This window comes from Gasterosteus aculeatus, chromosome X (assembly GCF_964276395.1).
Source record: "Gasterosteus aculeatus chromosome X, fGasAcu3.hap1.1, whole genome shotgun sequence".
Lineage (NCBI taxonomy): Eukaryota > Metazoa > Chordata > Actinopteri > Perciformes > Gasterosteidae > Gasterosteus > Gasterosteus aculeatus.
Window position 1 is genome coordinate 18,308,371 of NC_135698.1, and position 17,894 is coordinate 18,326,264.

The 17,894-nt window shown below is 42.1% G+C and overlaps 1 protein-coding gene across 25 annotated transcripts in view; it reads right to left on the bottom strand.

The window, feature by feature from the left end:
• The window catches only part of tjp1b (tight junction protein 1b), a 54,092-nt gene that overhangs the window by 31,502 nt on the left and 4,696 nt on the right, over nucleotides 1-17,894 (bottom strand). For 18 of the 25 annotated variants that reach the window (XM_078083290.1, XM_078083282.1, XM_078083275.1 and 15 more), the window contains exon 3: nucleotides 8,021-8,162. In XM_078083290.1, coding sequence (XP_077939416.1) covers nucleotides 8,021-8,162 — 142 coding nt within the window. Of the gene's footprint in view, nucleotides 1-8,020; nucleotides 8,163-14,666; nucleotides 15,226-17,894 lie in introns of those variants that run through there. The other 7 variants (XM_040163431.2, XM_078083295.1, XM_078083293.1 and 4 more) reach the window with 1 other exon arrangement.

Below are 17,894 nucleotides of genomic sequence, written 5' to 3' on the forward strand. Positions count from 1 at the left end.
CGCCATCAGTAGTCACCATCATGCACTATGGATTTAGACTAGCTGAGGCATTGCAACAAAAATAGATTCAAGCTATAAAAGCCTTCCGGAAATGCATGCATGTAAACTTTTTCTGCATGTGTTGGAATTGACTTGAATGTCAGCTTATGCTGTATAATGCATCTCTGTTGAAGCCCTTGTAATACCCTCTGTTAATGCTACGACAGTGTTTGCATCAGCTCAAACAGCACAGAGGGAGCTTCAGATGCCGTGCAACAGAATTATGCAGCCCCTCTCCCCATCAGCCCATTTTAGGCACATAGACAGGATTCAAACCAGAGTATAACTGCGGGGGGAAAAGCAAATTACAAATTCACAGCAGGTTGGCTTTTAGTTTGCACTGCTCCTGATGGTGAGTTAGTCACCTCTCAGCTGCACAGGTCAGGAAAAACGCCTACTAAGCAAATGTTGCCGTGGTTATCCATGAACTTTAATGACTGCAGCTATCAAATGACATGACAGACGTTAAACGTAGCCCTGCAGCAGAGGGAAGTAAATGCATTTGTTCAATGGGAAAGAACGGATGATATTATGTGACGCCGTGTTGCCAAAGCGGCAAGATGATGATACCCAAAATGTTGTGCGTCTCATCTTGTTATACAGTCTTCGGTTTTACAACATTCAAGTACATCAACATAATCTCATAAGGCCGGCTACTGCACACAGGCTTGTATTTCTGAGATTTACGTGTTGTCCTCTGTCAGTATCGCTGACCTCCAACGTGAGAATACAGTGCACTGACTTGACAGCCAACCCATTTGTTCAGGAAAGAAATTCTTTCCAATGGTGTCAATAAACCTTCCGATTTCGCGGTGAAGCAGGGATCCCTGAGGTAGCACCCATGAGATATTTTGTAAAGTCAGCAGTTAGAAAAAAAAAAAAAGCACTTATCAGAAGATGCTTTATAGAGGAGTTTGGCCTGAGCTCACTGAGGCAGAGTGGAGGATGTACAGCAGTAAAATGCAGCTGAACCGGCCAGGAGACAGACTTTGGCTGCAGCCCCCTGATCGTTGCCCAGCTTATTAGCTCAGATTTTACAGTATTTGATTGTCACACCTGTCCGACAAAAGAAGACATTAAGCACTTAGATTCTGCATTAGAAATTGGATAATAACGCCACCTGCATTGCTCTTTTGTGCACCAGGCTTTTATGTAAGGGCCAACCAATGCATATAGTTGAACAACAGATTTTGCAGTTCATTGTGATTTGCTTTATATATCAACTGCATGGGGATACGTGTTTGAACATTTCTGTGCTACACCAGCTGCAGTGAAAAAAGCTGCAAGGTAGATATTTTATGAAATGTGGCATTAAGTAATGGTGTTGAGCTACAGGCAGCAACAAAAGGAGACGAATGTCCTGTGACTCTGTGGGCGGACAGAATGTGATTGACAAAGCACAGATCTGGAATTACTGATGGCTTCGTGAAATAAAATCAGAACCCATGTACAGGGAAGAAATACATATTTTTCAAGATTTCCGAAATGAACCTATAATCTCTCTCTCATTTTTTTCCACCAACCGTCGAGAGCTCAGACATATCAGGTGACTTGAAATGACCTCACATTCCCGGCTCTGGTGATCATGTGACAACAGGCCACTGACATCCAAATCCTCCGTGGATCAAACCACAGCATCATGTACAGTTGCAAAGAAGCAATCGCGTAAGTATGTTTATCCCAGGAGGGGACCACTAATGCCAATAAAGACAAACCATTCCAATCAGTTAATGTCTATGACACAGAGGTCTTCAACAAAAAAAAAAGGGCGAGTTAGGAGTTATTTTTCCTCAGGAAGACACAAAATCAGATCGCAGTGTTAGATCATGAAGCTGAACTCCTTGAGGGGAATAAAAGCTTTTAAAGCAGAAAGATCCTGATCAATGCAATTTGGATTTTGGTGAAAGCTGGAAATGTTGACGGCAGATGAATTATCTGTAATTAACCACCTGCAGCTTTTCTCACACAAGTCCCTGGAGACTCACTTCTCTAAAACATGTTATCAACCATTATTTATTCAGGGAGGGAGCGTTAAGCTCTCTTACAACGATGCCCCGAAACCGCACAATGTTATGATAATGTCATAAAGATATATAAATATTTGAATAATCCCTCAGCTGCAGTGTGGCCCTCGAGGTGAGCTACCAGTTAAATTATGAATGATGTGGTCGTATTTCCTATTTCCCATCAACAAGACCTTTAAACTAGTTTGGATTCATGAGTCTATTCGTGTCTTTTCCCCAGGAGAGAACCCCCGCTCAGGACGAGAGTAAAGCAATTAGGGGCCTCGGTGGTGCGGGATTAGGTGCTCCCTTCGGACCAGACCGAAGGGGCATTGTGGAGGGCAGGTGACGGGGGTAACGGTGACAGGAAAGAAAAAGGGAGAAAAATCACCCAGGGGGTAATTTACCGCACTGCGGAAAAGAAGCCAGGCAATGCCATAAATCGTACCCATGTTAATTCAACCGGAAACAAACTTTGATCACAACTACAAGGGGGACTCATTGATGAAAACTATTAAAAAAGGGAACATTGCAATGCAAGGCGCAATACATCAAATGAGTGTGACTTGGCATCACCGACCACGTTATCTGTGTCAAGTCGTCACACCAACAATTCTGCCTCTTGTTTTTCAAAATGTTTCTTAGTAGCTACAACCACATTTCTATCACGACACGTCCAATCCTTCCTTCTATTGCATCAGCTATATGCCAACATGGATGTTCACTGTGTTCCTGTACATATAGATAGTAAAACTCTGCCCTCTGCAGGACTTCAAGTGAAGCCAATGTGCATCGAGCGTGACCGTCGCCCACCTTGCAGAAGAAAATCTATATGAAGAATTATTCGTGGTGGCGTGAAAGGAAGCGCGAGGAGAGCGGATCCGCTTGATTTCATCCCCTGCTGTCTGATGGTGCATGCGTGAGCTGATGGAGGGAGACACAAAAAGGGAGCTGGGGTTGTTCAGGGTCCGCCCTGATGGGGGGCTCCTGAGTCTACATAGCATATGGTGCCTCCCTGGGCACCTACACATATTAGACATGTGCAGCAACACAGCAGGCTGCGTGATGCACGCACACACACACACCTCTGACACTTCTAAATACACAACACGCACACACTTCTTTTCATGCGTTCTCAAACACAGACAGTTTGGCTTTATGTCGAAATTGAGGATTAAAAAAAGGGGTTTTCTTTGCCCATAAATTGCGCTCTGTTGTTTTAATCTCAACATGAAACCAGTATTCTGCTATTTGATACTAACAAAATGCTTAATCACATCACAAGGAATAAAAGATCAACTGTGGATTATAGTGCTGAAAACAATAGAGCTAAAATGAAGAAAAAAAAAGGAAAGCATAATTTGTATGTTAAATTGAGGGTTTTTAACTATTCGTCGTATTACAAAATATTCAAAATAAAATCATTAATCAATCGATGAGAAATACCATTGATAGATGATAACACAATTATTTCTACCTGCAGACCTAATAGTTCTTTTTATAATATAATTTTATACATGATATATTCAGGGCATTAACAAAATGAAGCATGACTAATATTCTGTACATAAACACAAAAGTGTATTTGACGCCCTTCAAAATCTAATCTAGTAAATACAAAATACCATCTCCTGAAAAAGAGAGCACGATCATCTCATCAATCAACAGACAATGTAATCTACAGAGCGACGACAACCGTGGGCATCAAGCGCTGCGATTGATCCACTTGTCTCGGGGACAACCTTCCCAGTGTTTCATTCTTCATGCTTGACTTCCCCACCATGGCAACCATCTTGATTCCTACAAACATTACATCATTCTGCTGCTTGTCCTTCACTTCACCCCACACTCAAGAGCTCAAATCGGGGAGGGGGGGGGGGGGGGGGGGGGTAGTGTGGACATCAAGTCCTCCTTGAAAATAATCCAAAATTTGTGGTATTAATAGATTGCATTTTTGAAACATATTCTATGAGACGTGGTTTAGTGCTACATTTTCACTAATCCTCCTGCCGCCGATGGTGCTTACTGTCCAGGTCACTTCTCCTGAAATAAATCATGCGGGAAAGTCAATAGAGTTGTTCGGATTTATGAGGGTTTGAGTCTTGGTCTCTTCAAATTGATTTGTGGAGGGACACAAGTGCAACCATAAAAGCAGCTCAGAAACACCAGTCATTTCTTCCAATCTTCCTTCCACTGACAGCCAAGGTCTCTGCTGTTTATAATCCCAGCATCCATCCAAGAGGGTATTTTGAACCAACGGTAATAATAAGAATAAAAATAACTAGTAATATCAAATTGAGCAGCGACCATGAAACATGCATGCGCATTATATATAAACAATTATCTCGTTCATTCGGTTTCAAATGTGTTGATTTTTGCTGCTGTAAGTCGATGCATTATTACAAGATGTGTCACACTACGTACACGTCCCATCAGGGGGAAGGTAAGAAGGTCCTTCTACGAGTCACAGCCTCCAAACATCTCCTCCACGCAGTCACATTCCAACCCCCTCAGTTACCTCCAACCATCCCATCACAAAACAAACAGAATCCCTTAAGAGAACAAACCTGTCATTCCTAAAAAGAAATCAGCTGCTGCCTCAATCACCCCCCCCCCCCTACACCCCCTTGCTACTAGAAGTCTGAATGAGGTCATCCTGATAAGCCCACACTCTCGCCGAAGCTCCTGTGCTGTGTTTCACTCAGGTCCGACCCCCCGACTCCCACCTCCACGCCTTCCACACACAGGAGCAATCTCCCTCTAACAGGCACTGAATATGCAGATTGGTTAATTCAGCCGCAGTTGCTCCCCCTCCGTAAATGCTGCATCTGCAAGCACTTTCCAAAGACTGAGCAGCAAATAAACGCTTACGTTGGGGCTTCTTTTTGGTGGTGGTTGGGGTTGGGCGGGGGTGTCTCTGTCCACGATAGACAGGCAAGGAGGAGATTTTAGAAGTGGGATGGGGAGAGCAAAACTAATAAGAGATTAAGACGTTGTCCATGGCAAAGCTCAAGGGCCAGTTGGTGATTGATCTTAATTTGTTATGGAGTAATTCATTTAATTATAGAGCTTTTCATCTTGGCTTGCTTGCATCTGCTTCTGCTGATAACCTTTTATTTTGCCTGCAACTCACCTGTATAGTGTCTGCAGCGATAATCCTTTAACTACAGCTGAGACGGCAGGAAAAATACTGCATTAAAAAATCCTCAAATCAAGGCACATGAAACAGAAACAAGCATTTAGCAATTTTTCATTGCACCAAAGACACTACAGTAGGTTCTGTGTATATAATCATTTTTTCTTCTCATTGTCTTAATGAAATAAAATGTAACGGTGACAGTTTACTATTTATAATAATTCATTTCTGTCTTTTATCGAACAACGGGATAATATTATTTGTTCTGAAGATAATACGATTCTGTACTACAACAGATGAACTGTTGTGCTTCTCTGAAGCATCAAAAAATGCTGAAAACGCTGCTGCTTTGAAATGAAACGAGGTGTCACTGATGGACAAAGAAAAATAACTCCCGCTTTACACAAAGGCGCATAAAAGACTGTAGTTTCCCCCCCTCCTCTCCATCTCTGTGGTGCTTTCTGCCAACGTAGCACTAAAATCTGATTCAAGCTTTCTGTGAACAAGTGCAATGCTTGCCAACACAAATGACAGTGGGAGTGGGCACCACGCCAAAGTCCTCCCCTGACTACCAAGAGAGAAAAGCAATCAAAAGAAACAATCGATATAAACATAGTCTTAAACACTATTGATTATTTTGCTCTACGCTGATGTGCAATGATAGTTGTGGACCCAGTTTCATACACTCAGTTGATTAATAGCTTCAGTTTTCTGTTGAAACAGCCCATCAGGCATGATTTCTTTGTCTGAGAATGACCGCAGATCACCCGATGGCTCAGAGGCACCGTCGTGTCTGTGGTGACATTTTAGTAGGATGCAACGGAAACTGCTCCTCAGCTCAGCATCCTGCGGTCTCATCACTCACTGTATGGCGCGCCGTTACTTCCATCAGCTGCATTTGAGTTCGAGCAAAGTCAGCAAATTTTTTCCCCCGCTGCATGCGCAGCCCGCACAGAAAGAAATATACGGTGGAAAAGCCAGGAGCCCTTAGCTGTGCATGCCCGCTCCGGTGAGATAGTGGCCTCTTGAGCGGTGTGTGACGTGTCCTCCGAGTGGCATGCCATTAAGACAAATGTCACCGTTGTGGTAAGTCGCTCTGTGACGTACAGAGCGACAGAGGAGATGAGAATCCAGTGACCCTATGCACTGTCTATTAACATTCAGATAGAAGATTAGGATTGCTGTGTGTGTGTGGCCACTAATCTACTACAGCTTAAAAAGTATCCACTGTCCCATTGCACTGGGTGGGAACTGATTGCTGGTTTGGACATATTATTTATATTATTTTATTCAATCAGACATTTCTTTAAAGAAACAATGTATTTTTATGCCTTTCTAGCTGCACGGCTTTAGTTATCTCAGCTCAGGCCGTAATATAAAGACAGCAACAAAAAGATTTAACAGATGTCATAGAGCTAAATTAGTTAACGAGTTTTTTAAAAGCCCACGTTGACATTGCTGACCATTACATGTCAATGACTCGAGCAGCTAAGACATTCTGTGACATCCTGAATTCACCGGCTCATAGCTAAGCTGCTAACACGATACAAGCCTGCAGGCTGAGGCTCTCCAGCAGTGTGCTCTGCCCGGACACAACAAAGCACATGTGTGTTTATAAAAATTGCGTGTGCTCTGATCCAAGCACGTCAGATCTCTGAAACTTGAAAGACTGATTTGTGAATTAACATCTCTTTTGTTTCATTAACACTCGGCGAAGGACGCGTCATGATCATTTAGTGTGAATATAAAGACAACAAAGAGGTTCACCTCCAGCAGTTTTGGAACATCTTGATCCACTGGATATGGATGAAAGGTGTGTATGTGTATGCACTTGCAGGGGTGTGTGTGTGTGTGTCTATGAATAAAATAGCAACCTTGAGGCTCAAACCAAATGTGTTTTTGGAAAACAATATCGCAAAACTTAAAAAAAAAAAGCTGTCAATATAATACAATTGACATTAAGCTTTAATACTAAAACAAATTAGAAATAAAAGAGATAAAATAGACCTAAACCTTGATTTAAATGCGGACACACTTTTTCCCACGCTAAAGGAATGGTTGGACATTTTGCAAAACGTTTTATGAGAAGGTTGACAGCCATCTTGTGTTTGTGCGGTCAGTTGTGAGCTTTAAACACTCATTGTCAGTGCACAAACACTGACAATACAGATTTTTTGTTACTTTGTTCTGTTTAAAATGATCTAAATCTGCCTTCCAGCACCTCTAAGATTTAAATGAACATGTTATACTTAAGTCATTGGCTGTAGCTTGCTATTTAGAGGAGGTTTTCCTTTGTTTGAGTTAAGGGAATGTATTCATATGACAAAGTTCCTACAACCCAAATGTCGATCATACCTGTGTAGAGTGGTGCAACAGAAACATTTCAGGACAGCTTCAAACAGCAGGACGCGAAGCCTTAAACACCATCATCGCAAAGCTGCAAACACAAATCTGTTGTAGTTTTTTCTTTTCCTGTTGCTTAGATGGTGACACATTTCACTCATCAAAGCAAGCTCTGTGACCGCAGCCCACGACAATGCAAGAGCTCATTAGGACTCAATGAATGTTCTGCAATTTGCAACAGACCTGTGAAATGTGTGTAGTTTATCTCCTTGGGTTCGTGTTTTTATTCAAGACAAATAGATTCTTTGCTTATTTGTGGGTGTTAAATTTAAAAGTAAGGTTGAATTTATTTAAACAATGCATTTTCTGTGGTTTCCTTCAGTTGCTATATTATACACTGAAAAAAAGGATGGTGACTCATTTGTTCTGTATACTTTGGTCACACGTTACAGCGTTTGTGGTTGTGTGATTCAGCTTTTTAAAGGGTCAGTTCACTTACATTGGAGTCAAGCAGATCAATGCTGTCCAGGCTCTTGCTCCTGTGAATGCGGCCCTTGATGCGGCGGAGTGACGGTTTGCCCTGAATGGTGCTCACTGAGGAGGCTGCTGTGATGGAGCCAGCGGTCGGGCTGGGGTGTATCCTGAGGTCAGCAAAGGTGCAGCGGGAGGGAGAAGGACAAAGAAAAACAACGACACCACATCAGGGCAAGTGAGTACAAATCCAGCATGGCTGTATCGCAGTAGGACAAAGTGGAAGAAGAGGAAGAGGAGGAGGAGCAGGAGGAACACAGTGGTCCGCTCACAAAAGGCCCAGCACGCCCGCTGGATAAAATGGCATTAAAGAAATCTATAATTGGATTTAATGTCACAGAGGCCCTGTAGGGGAGCCTGTGCAGCTCTGTGGGCCACACGAGCCGGTCTGCAGATGGGTCACGGTGAGATGTGAAGAGGCAAACTTGGCTGAGCCACCAACGCTCTCGGGGAAGGTTTTGCACTCCTCAAATGACATAGTTAAGCAGCCCTGCTGGAACCCTGTTGACCAAATTAAAACCCTCTTATTTCCTTTGTGTTTCTCACGTTTGTTGATTAAATGAAGTGTCCCTGCCGCCATAAATAAAGCTAAAATGACCTAAGGATTTCTGTTTATCAAACTGGCTACAGGGTTTTCTTTTTAAAACCAGCCACATCGGTCTCCCAACATGAGGCATATTATTAATGCACCCTTCAGTTATAAGTTGTAAGGCTGTAAATAACTACTTTAGAAATGGTTTAGAATGGTTCATGACTGCTGGTGTTTTTGTTTTTTTATCTTCCAACAATGCAGCTATTGTTCGTATTCAGTAATTTCCCACTTTTTAAAGCCCCGGAATCAAGTCTACAAAGTTATTACAAATGTTGACAAGTTGGTGATTACTTGATTTTGATCCAAATATTTGTCGTTTTTCCAAGGAGCTAAGTGGTCCGTTTGTTGATTTATTGTAGACTATTAAAAAATGTATACTACGTGTCCTGGTTGAGGACGAGACACATGGGGGGAAACCCAAAAATGATTCTACAATTATAAAACATGTATTTCAGGTGGTAGTAACCACTTATAAAGACAACTATATAACTTATATGAGAACTTAGTAAAGCTGAAACTGAAAGAGAATGAAATATTTAATATATATATATTAAATATTTAGATTATTAGTTATAAAGCAAAGATCTATTTAATTCACCTTTCGACTTAACGTTAAGGATAACCTGCTTTACTGACTCCTTGTCTTTTCTTCTCTTCGGGCCTTTCTCTCAGTGTCACGGAGAACATCGCCTCTCAATGAGGATTTACCCAACACAATATTCAATGAGGAGAAATCCTGTCTGCACAGTGCGACTCAGGGACAGTAGATATCCATTAGCGGTCTCGGCAACAGGCCCAGGGGAGCTGCCGAAGTTCAGAGACTCAGCAAAGGGAAATTAGAAGAGAAGGAAATGAACAAAGATGGGAGGAAAGAGAACATCTCCTTCCATTTTTCTCTCTGCAGCCAAGTCAATAGTTGCTCAAAGCAATTTAACATGCTTTTCTGTCTGAAAATGCAAGGTAAAAGTCATTCTGCAATACAAGCCACCTTAGATTGTTCTCATAAACAATACAGCAAACAGGAATAAGGAGGAAAACAGCTTGGACTGTAGCACGGGCTCGGTGCAGTGCTGCGCATCCACAGGCTCATTTCGCGGATGTTGATTTTCAAATGGATTTCTGCCAAAAGACTTCAGGCCACAAAGGCAGAAATGTAACATGGTGCAAGCAACTGTGCCGACTCAGATATAAAGTGGAGTGAATGATTTCACGTTGCTTTTTGGATGAATTGGTCCTCTCTATCAAATATTCGGGTATAATGTGCTTCTCTTGGGGTTTGAGAGAATAAATGTTAACAATTTCGTTTCGCTCTATCAAATTAATAGGTACATTTAAAAAATGCACTTGGATGAACACGGTTTCGCGTATGACCCCAAGACGATGATCAGATTTAAGGAAAGTCAAAAGTGAATTTACCTTTATACTTTGTATGACAGAATTGAAATAAGACACAGTGTGACATTTGGGGTAAAGCAAACGTTGAAAGGTGTGAAGATGGGTACTAGTTTCATGCCCATTTACTCATATTCAGCATATGGACATATGGGCAGCCTCTTAATGGCTCTCACGATGGCGATGCATGAAAACGCGGCTTGTAGCTAACAGTGCTAACAGTGCTAACCCCAGCAGCTGTAATTGCGAGCTGCGGTGGACGCGCTCACATGCACGAACGTGCACACGCAATGACGGGCCGGCTTTAAAACCAATCGTAAGGACAAGACCTCGTTCCCTGCGCAGGTAGATCCACAACAATATATCTTTACTTGGATAATGGTTGTTTGTTGCTTTATTAATTATTAATATTAACAAACCAGGTATAATGTGTCAATTACTGACCTTTAACAGACAAAATGTAAGAAAGCAGAAGTTTCCTAAATGTCGATCCACTTGTGGTTATGGATTGTTTATAAGTGAATTGCAAAGGAAATATTATATCAAATAGCCAGTGTGTGAGAAACATGAGACTGAGAATATATTATTGTGGTCAGTAGTTTTGCTCCACAGAAGCCTTGATCCTTTATCTGCTGTTTTGTCTTAGCAAACAGGGCAGGTTCTTCTTGTCAGGAGTTCACAACGCAATAACAATGTCTGCTCGACCGTGACGTGACAACAATATTGGAATATTGGAGTTTTTGCAGCCGCTGTGACAAAGAAAAATCCACTTCAAAAGAAAATGGAATAAGATCAATGCAAAGACCACTGATGACCACCACAAAGTGGGATAATCGTTCACAGATAAGGGAAGATCAAGCAAACGCCTGATGCTTATAAAAGGAAAGGATGCGAGACACACGCATGAATCAGTCGCAGGACATTATGCCGTTCCTCTGTTCCCCGTCGGCCTGGAGGAGCCATCAAGTGCTATTAGATCGAGCAATAACGGCTACTGCTTAATCAGCAGGTCAATAGGCAATGTTACGCTTCATTCCTCCCATCTTGCCCTCTGCTAATATAGCACTTAGCAAGGATAGCAGTCCTGACCAGAGTCACAATGAAACAAATCAAGTAAAACGCACTGTAAAATGAAGACACAATTTAATTCAAAATTAGTGCAAGCCTTGAATGAGTAATCTCTACACTGTGACCCCACCATCTGTCTGCTTTTGTTTTCTTTTTTGAAAAAATGTGCAGGTTAAAAATAAGAGAAAACATTACATAAAGACAATAGACGTATTGTATTAGCCCTGCAGGCTTGCAACAGAGTGTAAAGTTCATTAAACCAGGTTAATGCTAATCTAAGCTGTGTGCAGAGGAGAATGGGTTTTTAAGACTGCAGGCAAGAGCAACATCTGTTTGCAAAGATTATTTCTAATTTACAGAGCTGTTACTGCTATTCAGTCCTTAAGCGGAGCTGGGCCTCCTCTAATTTTAGGACAATGTGATGCGCATGCGACCGGTGGATGGTACAAGTGTCGGGGCAAAGCGGAGTGTGTGTGAATCAAATATATAGAGGGCATTCCACAAACCTTGATAGGAGAGTCGATGATGACAGAAAAGTATCTCCATTTATTGAGAAAACTTGATGTTTATAATTATTTCTTTTCTTACTTAAGTGTTTTTCTAGAAAGCTAAAAAAAAATAAGAATAAGTGGGGATTATTACAAGTGCTCAAAGACATAAACTTGAACAAATTTTACAATAACATTGAGGATGAAACGAGCAGATTCTCTCATTTTGGAGCAAATGACTTGATAGAAATTCTCCCAACATCATAAATTCCATGAATTATCTTCAAATTTGAAGTATAGAAACAATGTGTAAATGCATATGGAATAATGTTGATCAAAAAGATCACATTCATCAAGTTATCAATGTAGCATATCTCTCTAAAATCCGTGCAGAGTGAAGATTGCAAATATTAAGAACCATACAAACCAGAGGCTCATTTACCGTTATAAAATGTTGTGACTTGATGTTGATTCATTGTCAGATTAGAACAAAGGAACTTGAAATGTACTTGTTGGCCTTGTGTTTCTGATTCATCGGGTGTTATTAGGGTTTCAGTCGGGTAGAGAGACACGGCGTGTTTCACAAAGTGTGCACGGAAATGTCCAAAAAAACAAAGCCTATGGAATGAGGACACACAGCATTGCATTAGAGCATATCTGTTATGTTCTGTCAAACGTCCTTGCACACTATTCAGCTGAGAAGGACGAGAAAGACGTGGAATATCGATGACTCCGATTTATTCACATTCTGAAGGAGGTGCTCGGCAGCCTGAGCTGCAGGAAAGGTGGTGTAGTGCTTTGACCACCAACAGCACGACTGAAACTACAACTATGACTTTTACTACAGCTATGACTTTACCGACGGTATTACTGACAATCATAAAGCGGTGGATGACAACGAGGATAAACATAATACGATATAACCAGATTCTGCATTTTACACATTTTTCTGCTATGTTACATATCAGGTCAATATGATATAAAACAAACTGCAGGTTCTGGTGTTTCCTCTCGCCGACCAGCTTTTATGATGTGTGCCAATACTGATATTGAGCAATATTATTAGGAGATCTTCTGTTTGTACCAAAATGTATAGCATGCTCCAAAAAGTATCATACCAGTTTTTAAATTAGCATATATTATTTTTTAAATTATAACAAAGACTTTTGCAGATCCTGCAAATCACAACAGTGTCTGTCTGTTGGATGTTAAAGAATTAGTGCACTGCGACAAATAAAAATTAGCAGCCAGTTAATCTGTAACCATTACTATTATTAAAAAGTCTGTGTACTTTACTGTCAAAGATCAGTTGTCGTTTGCAGGTAAAATAATTTAAAAGTATTTCTACGGCGTGGGAATTAATATAACAGGTTTGAAAGGTGTGAAAGCGTGATTAGCAAAATGTGTTTGTTGTGCGATTCTAAAGCAAAATGGAGTAAAACATTCAAGATCCTGGTATTCCTCCTTTAAGTGAGATATGGTATTAAGTTTAAACACAAACATACCCTTTATATGTCAGTCAGTGTTTTTTACTGGATTATTGGAGGTGGATGTAGAACTCAGCATTTTCCCTCCATATCAAATCAACTAGCTGCTGCTTTTCAATCTGGCTGCATAAAGAAATCACTTGAACAAGGTCAGAGCTTACTCCGAGCGTTACATAAGGTTCACCTTTTATAAGTGCACGGCTGTGGATGAGACAAGAAGAGCGCTCTCTGCGATCTATTTGGATATGCAAATGTAGGCATGGAACAACTACAACAAAAGAAACATGAAACGAATCCTCTGCTTCAATGAAATCTCTTATCTTCTCCAATTAGGCCAATAAGAGGACGGGTGAGCTGTTTGATTAGCCAAAGAGTCCAAGAGATGAACAAAGCTGCATGTGATAAGCGTCTAACCCCTGGTGAGGTTACAGCAGCACCATCGCGCCTCTTAGACGCCATAACAGATGATGTTATTGTACAAGTGAAAAGCCTTATTACAACAATTAATAACGACACGCTGTAAAAAGATTTCCACTTCTGGGTTTTTTGTCCTTTATGAGACGAAGATGTGATATTAAGAGATGAGCTTCTCACACATTGAAGCCACACTGATGTGCTTTATGGGGTTAAATGGTCTCCACCTTTTGAGCTTGTGTGAGACATTTGGCAATCAGAGGGACATTGAGCCCATTGACTCCTAATTAACCGCCTCTGCTTTCAAACACGATGGTAATCCGGCTGTAATTAGGGATACTATGTCACACACACACACACACACACACACACACACACACAGCAGCCTCGGCTGTGAACTGCTTACGACAAGGAAAGGAATGAAGGTCTGTCTTAGGGTAAACAAATGAAGGAGGCCGGCGACGGAGAAAAGGAGAGACAATGAGAGGTGGACACTGCCATATATTGTATTAGCACACAGACACACCGAGGAATGAGGACACGCAGGACGAGGTGGACACAAGACACAAACACACAAGCTGAGAGCAGAGTATGGGGTGGAAAATGTTTAATAAACATGGCAATGAGAGGTGCACATGAAATACAAACAGCTGGGGGGCGGGTTTCATGCTTTGTATTTTATTCATTAATCACAACACAGCAGTGGGCTTAAGAGGGGGGGGGCTCTGAGGATGGAGGGTGGTGTTTGACCACATGGTCAGTTTGATGGTGACATTTCCGGTGACACAATACTACGTCGAGGCAAGGAAACGGCGATGAGGCTATGACGTCATCCCTACGCATTCAACTTTACAAACTGGTTGGAGAGGAAGGACTTAGCCCGAGCTACTGGACTGGGTGTCACGAACGCGCACAGGCGCGCGCCTCCCGGTTACCTTGCCCACAGTGAATGGAGCACGGGGGGGTGGGGAGGGGGGGGTCGCGGTGCTCGGAACATGGTGCAGACTGGCCGTTTTTAGAGAGTGAGCGGGCGCACCGGGGCTCATCGCAGCCCCCCCCCCCCCCCCCCCCCCCCTCCGCCTTTTTTTTCTCCCAACCTGCATCATCATCACCATCGTTATCATCATCATCATCATCATCATCGTCACCGTCCGCAGCCAGATTCATACTCACCACATACGCTTCCTGGGTGGGAGACAGTGTTCTTTGTTGGAGGCGGTCACCCCCAGAGCCAGCTGCATAACAGTAATGTATTTCTGGTAATTCACCATGGTACTGTCCACCGCTACTAAAAATCCAACCCAAAGAAAAGCACAGGTGATCATATATTTCTTTATTCCCTGGCATCCGCCTCCGCTGCGTCTTCCGCGCTCAGCATCACAGCGCCATTCCCGGCGCCGAAGGACCGACCGTGGAAACAGTCCCCGAGGAGCTGAGCGCGAGGACCCATGTCTGCAATGACACTCTGCTCTAGCGCCGATCCATCCGCTTTACAGACGGCTCTCTCTCTCTCTCTCCCTCTCTCTCTCTCTCTCTCTCTCTCTCTCTCTCTCTCTCTCTCTCTTTCTTTCTTTCTTTCTTTCTTTTGTTTCGCTTCTTTTTTCTCCCTTTTTTGTTTGTTTGTTATTGCGGTCCGGATTCGGACACTGTCGCCTTCCTGCTGCCTTCCTGGCTTCCTGCCTTCCTGCCTCCTGCCTCCTGCCTCCTCTCCGGGGCTGGAAACTCTCTCTGTGCAAAAAACGCTGCAGCGTCCAGGCGTCCGTGTGTGTGTGCGTGTGTGTGTGTGGTAGGGGTGAGAGAGAGAGAGAGAGAGAGAGAGAGAGTCAGTGTGTGTGTGTGTGTGTGTGTGTAGTCTAGAGGGGAGCGACCGGGAGGGGGGAGGAGGGGGGAGGAGAGAGGGGAGGGACCGACTCGGTCGTAGCATCTGTTTAGGACGTCCACAGTTTGTCTTTAGTTACTTGTTAACTAGCAGGTCATTTAGGAAGCAGAGTATCTGTGTGTTGCACATGTGCGTCCTGGAGCAAGAGATGAAGAATAGTCTGAGCCCCCTTTCCTCCTTTTGTTGGGGGGGGGGGGGGGGGGGGGGGGGTGATGTGTTTTTCTCCTTTTCATATCTCACAGGAGAAAAAGCACAAGTGCAAATAACCAAATGAAACGCCGTCGAATTCCATTTAGCTGCTTCAGTTTGAGGCAGAAATTTGAACCGGATTTTCAGAAAATCCGCTGAATAAAATGAAAAGTAACAAAAGGGATTTCCATTTAGTGCATGTTGGTTCTGTGAGAGAAACAGTAGGTGGCGTTAATTCTCAAGGCAGGTGCCTTTAAACCCTGGTGGAAAGAACAAGAGCCACAAGGTGACAGGATTAAAAAGACCGCCAGTTAAACCTAGAAGTAATGAAAATAGTGTATTTTACATAATGTTGAGATTTTTATTTTTGCAGGTTATTGTCTTCTCACCGCTCCCCATACATCTAACGTTTGTTGTGTAGCATGATTGACGTTATTTGAGTGGACATTTCGTTTGCATGCTTTAATACATTTGGAGTAATTTGCAAGATCTGTTTTAAATGAACCTTTTAGAATATTGCTTTTGTAAATACACCAACTCTTCCACATTGAAATGTAAAATTGTAATCTGTGTTATGTTAAGTTTATTCCATATTGTGCGTATTTTAAATTAGATTTTTGGAGCGCAAATTGAAAATATACCTTGTAAATGTTGGATATAAATGAATCTAATTCATTTATGTCTTATGTTAAAATGTCTGCACATATGAGACTGACTGTGAATCACTGATTTTTTTCATGAGCTTTCAGCTGTATTGCGTGACCTTCATCAAAACATTTCCAATAAATGAACATTATGCAAAGATTTTTTTTGTCAATCTTATCCAAGGTCATAGCATCCATAATGAACCTTCCAGCTAAAATAGAGTCGATCCTCTCTGTCTAACCTAGAAAAATATGCACGTAAAGTGAAAATATGTGAGTGCACTTTGAGCATGATTACTATTTTTCTCAAAGGTCTGACTCAATTAGGTCTCTGACAGACGCACACGGCAACAAGATATCTGTGTGTATAAATATGTATAAATGTTCCTCTTGCCTTATTCGCGAATGACGTAAAAGGACAGAGTGCCACATGAAACAGTTCAGGGTTAATTTAACTTATGTGAAGCAATGATACGGCCGGAGATGGTTTTATTTCTGCATCAAAGTATTACACTGTCATTTAGACACACAGACACCCATTAACAATCAACAGTTACCTATTTGCTTGACCTGCATGAGTTTTTGTCTCATTTCTCACATGAAATATACTATTTGGTCTGAGCAGCACACATTTTATTTGTTATAATTTCATGTCTCCTTTCTAAACCACTTGCGTTTTCAACCTCTCCCAACTGCTAGAATACATTTTTGTAACTTCCCCAGTTGCACAACAATTCTCACTTACTTCTTTTCGTCAAGTGAATTTTCTTGCACTGTCTTAAAAAAGCTTGAGCTACGTTGGAAACTCTTGATGTTTTAGGCCTAAATATAAATTAAGAGTTGTCTTATTGGTAATGCTGAATCTATTTGTCTCTCTTATTAGGAAGAACAAATAGTATTATTAGTAACGTGGGGTATTTTGATGGTGGAAAATAAGCCTCTACGCTCCATTGCAGATGCACCAGTAAGTTGGTGTTTGAAGACTCATCGAGGTGCAGAACGCGGCAGCTCTGCCTCAGTGGATTGTGCCCACGCCGCCTCTCATTAGCAGCAGACAGAAGCTGGCGTGGGATGTTTTTCGCTCGATAGACTGACACGCTGGTGCCGTTCTAAGCCTCAGAAGAAGTCGATTAGTCTGGACTTTGAATACTTAGAGGAGCGGAAAAGTGCTCACCTGAGTAGAGCGGCGCACCGCTCACGCTCACTCGACCAGACGGGCTCAACAAAGATGCCGACAGCACGAGAGGTTCAAGGAGGTCAGGTAAATATAAACAGAGAATCTTGTATTTATCTGCCGGGAGGAATACAATAAAATATGCTGGAAAAAAACTGGGGCAACTGTGGGCCCCCCCGAATATTTCTAATATACAGCTAAATAGACAGCTATTGTGCAGTCACACCATCACCCTACACTCTATTATGTGCAGGGTGATGGTGTGACTGCATGTTTAAATTAAATCGATATTAAAACAACTATTAAATATTTAAATCTGCTTAGGTATTTTATCAAGCAGCAAAGACAAATGTAATGTGCAGAGAATGAACATCAGGCCGTTTCTGTTATTTAAAGCAGCTCTTTTGTGGTTGCCAGTTAGTTACTTCTGGCTGACTGGAAGCAGAAAAGCCCTTCAGGGCATTGAGGGAACCTAAATTCATCTCGTGCTCATGTGTCAAAAAAGGCTGCTGTTT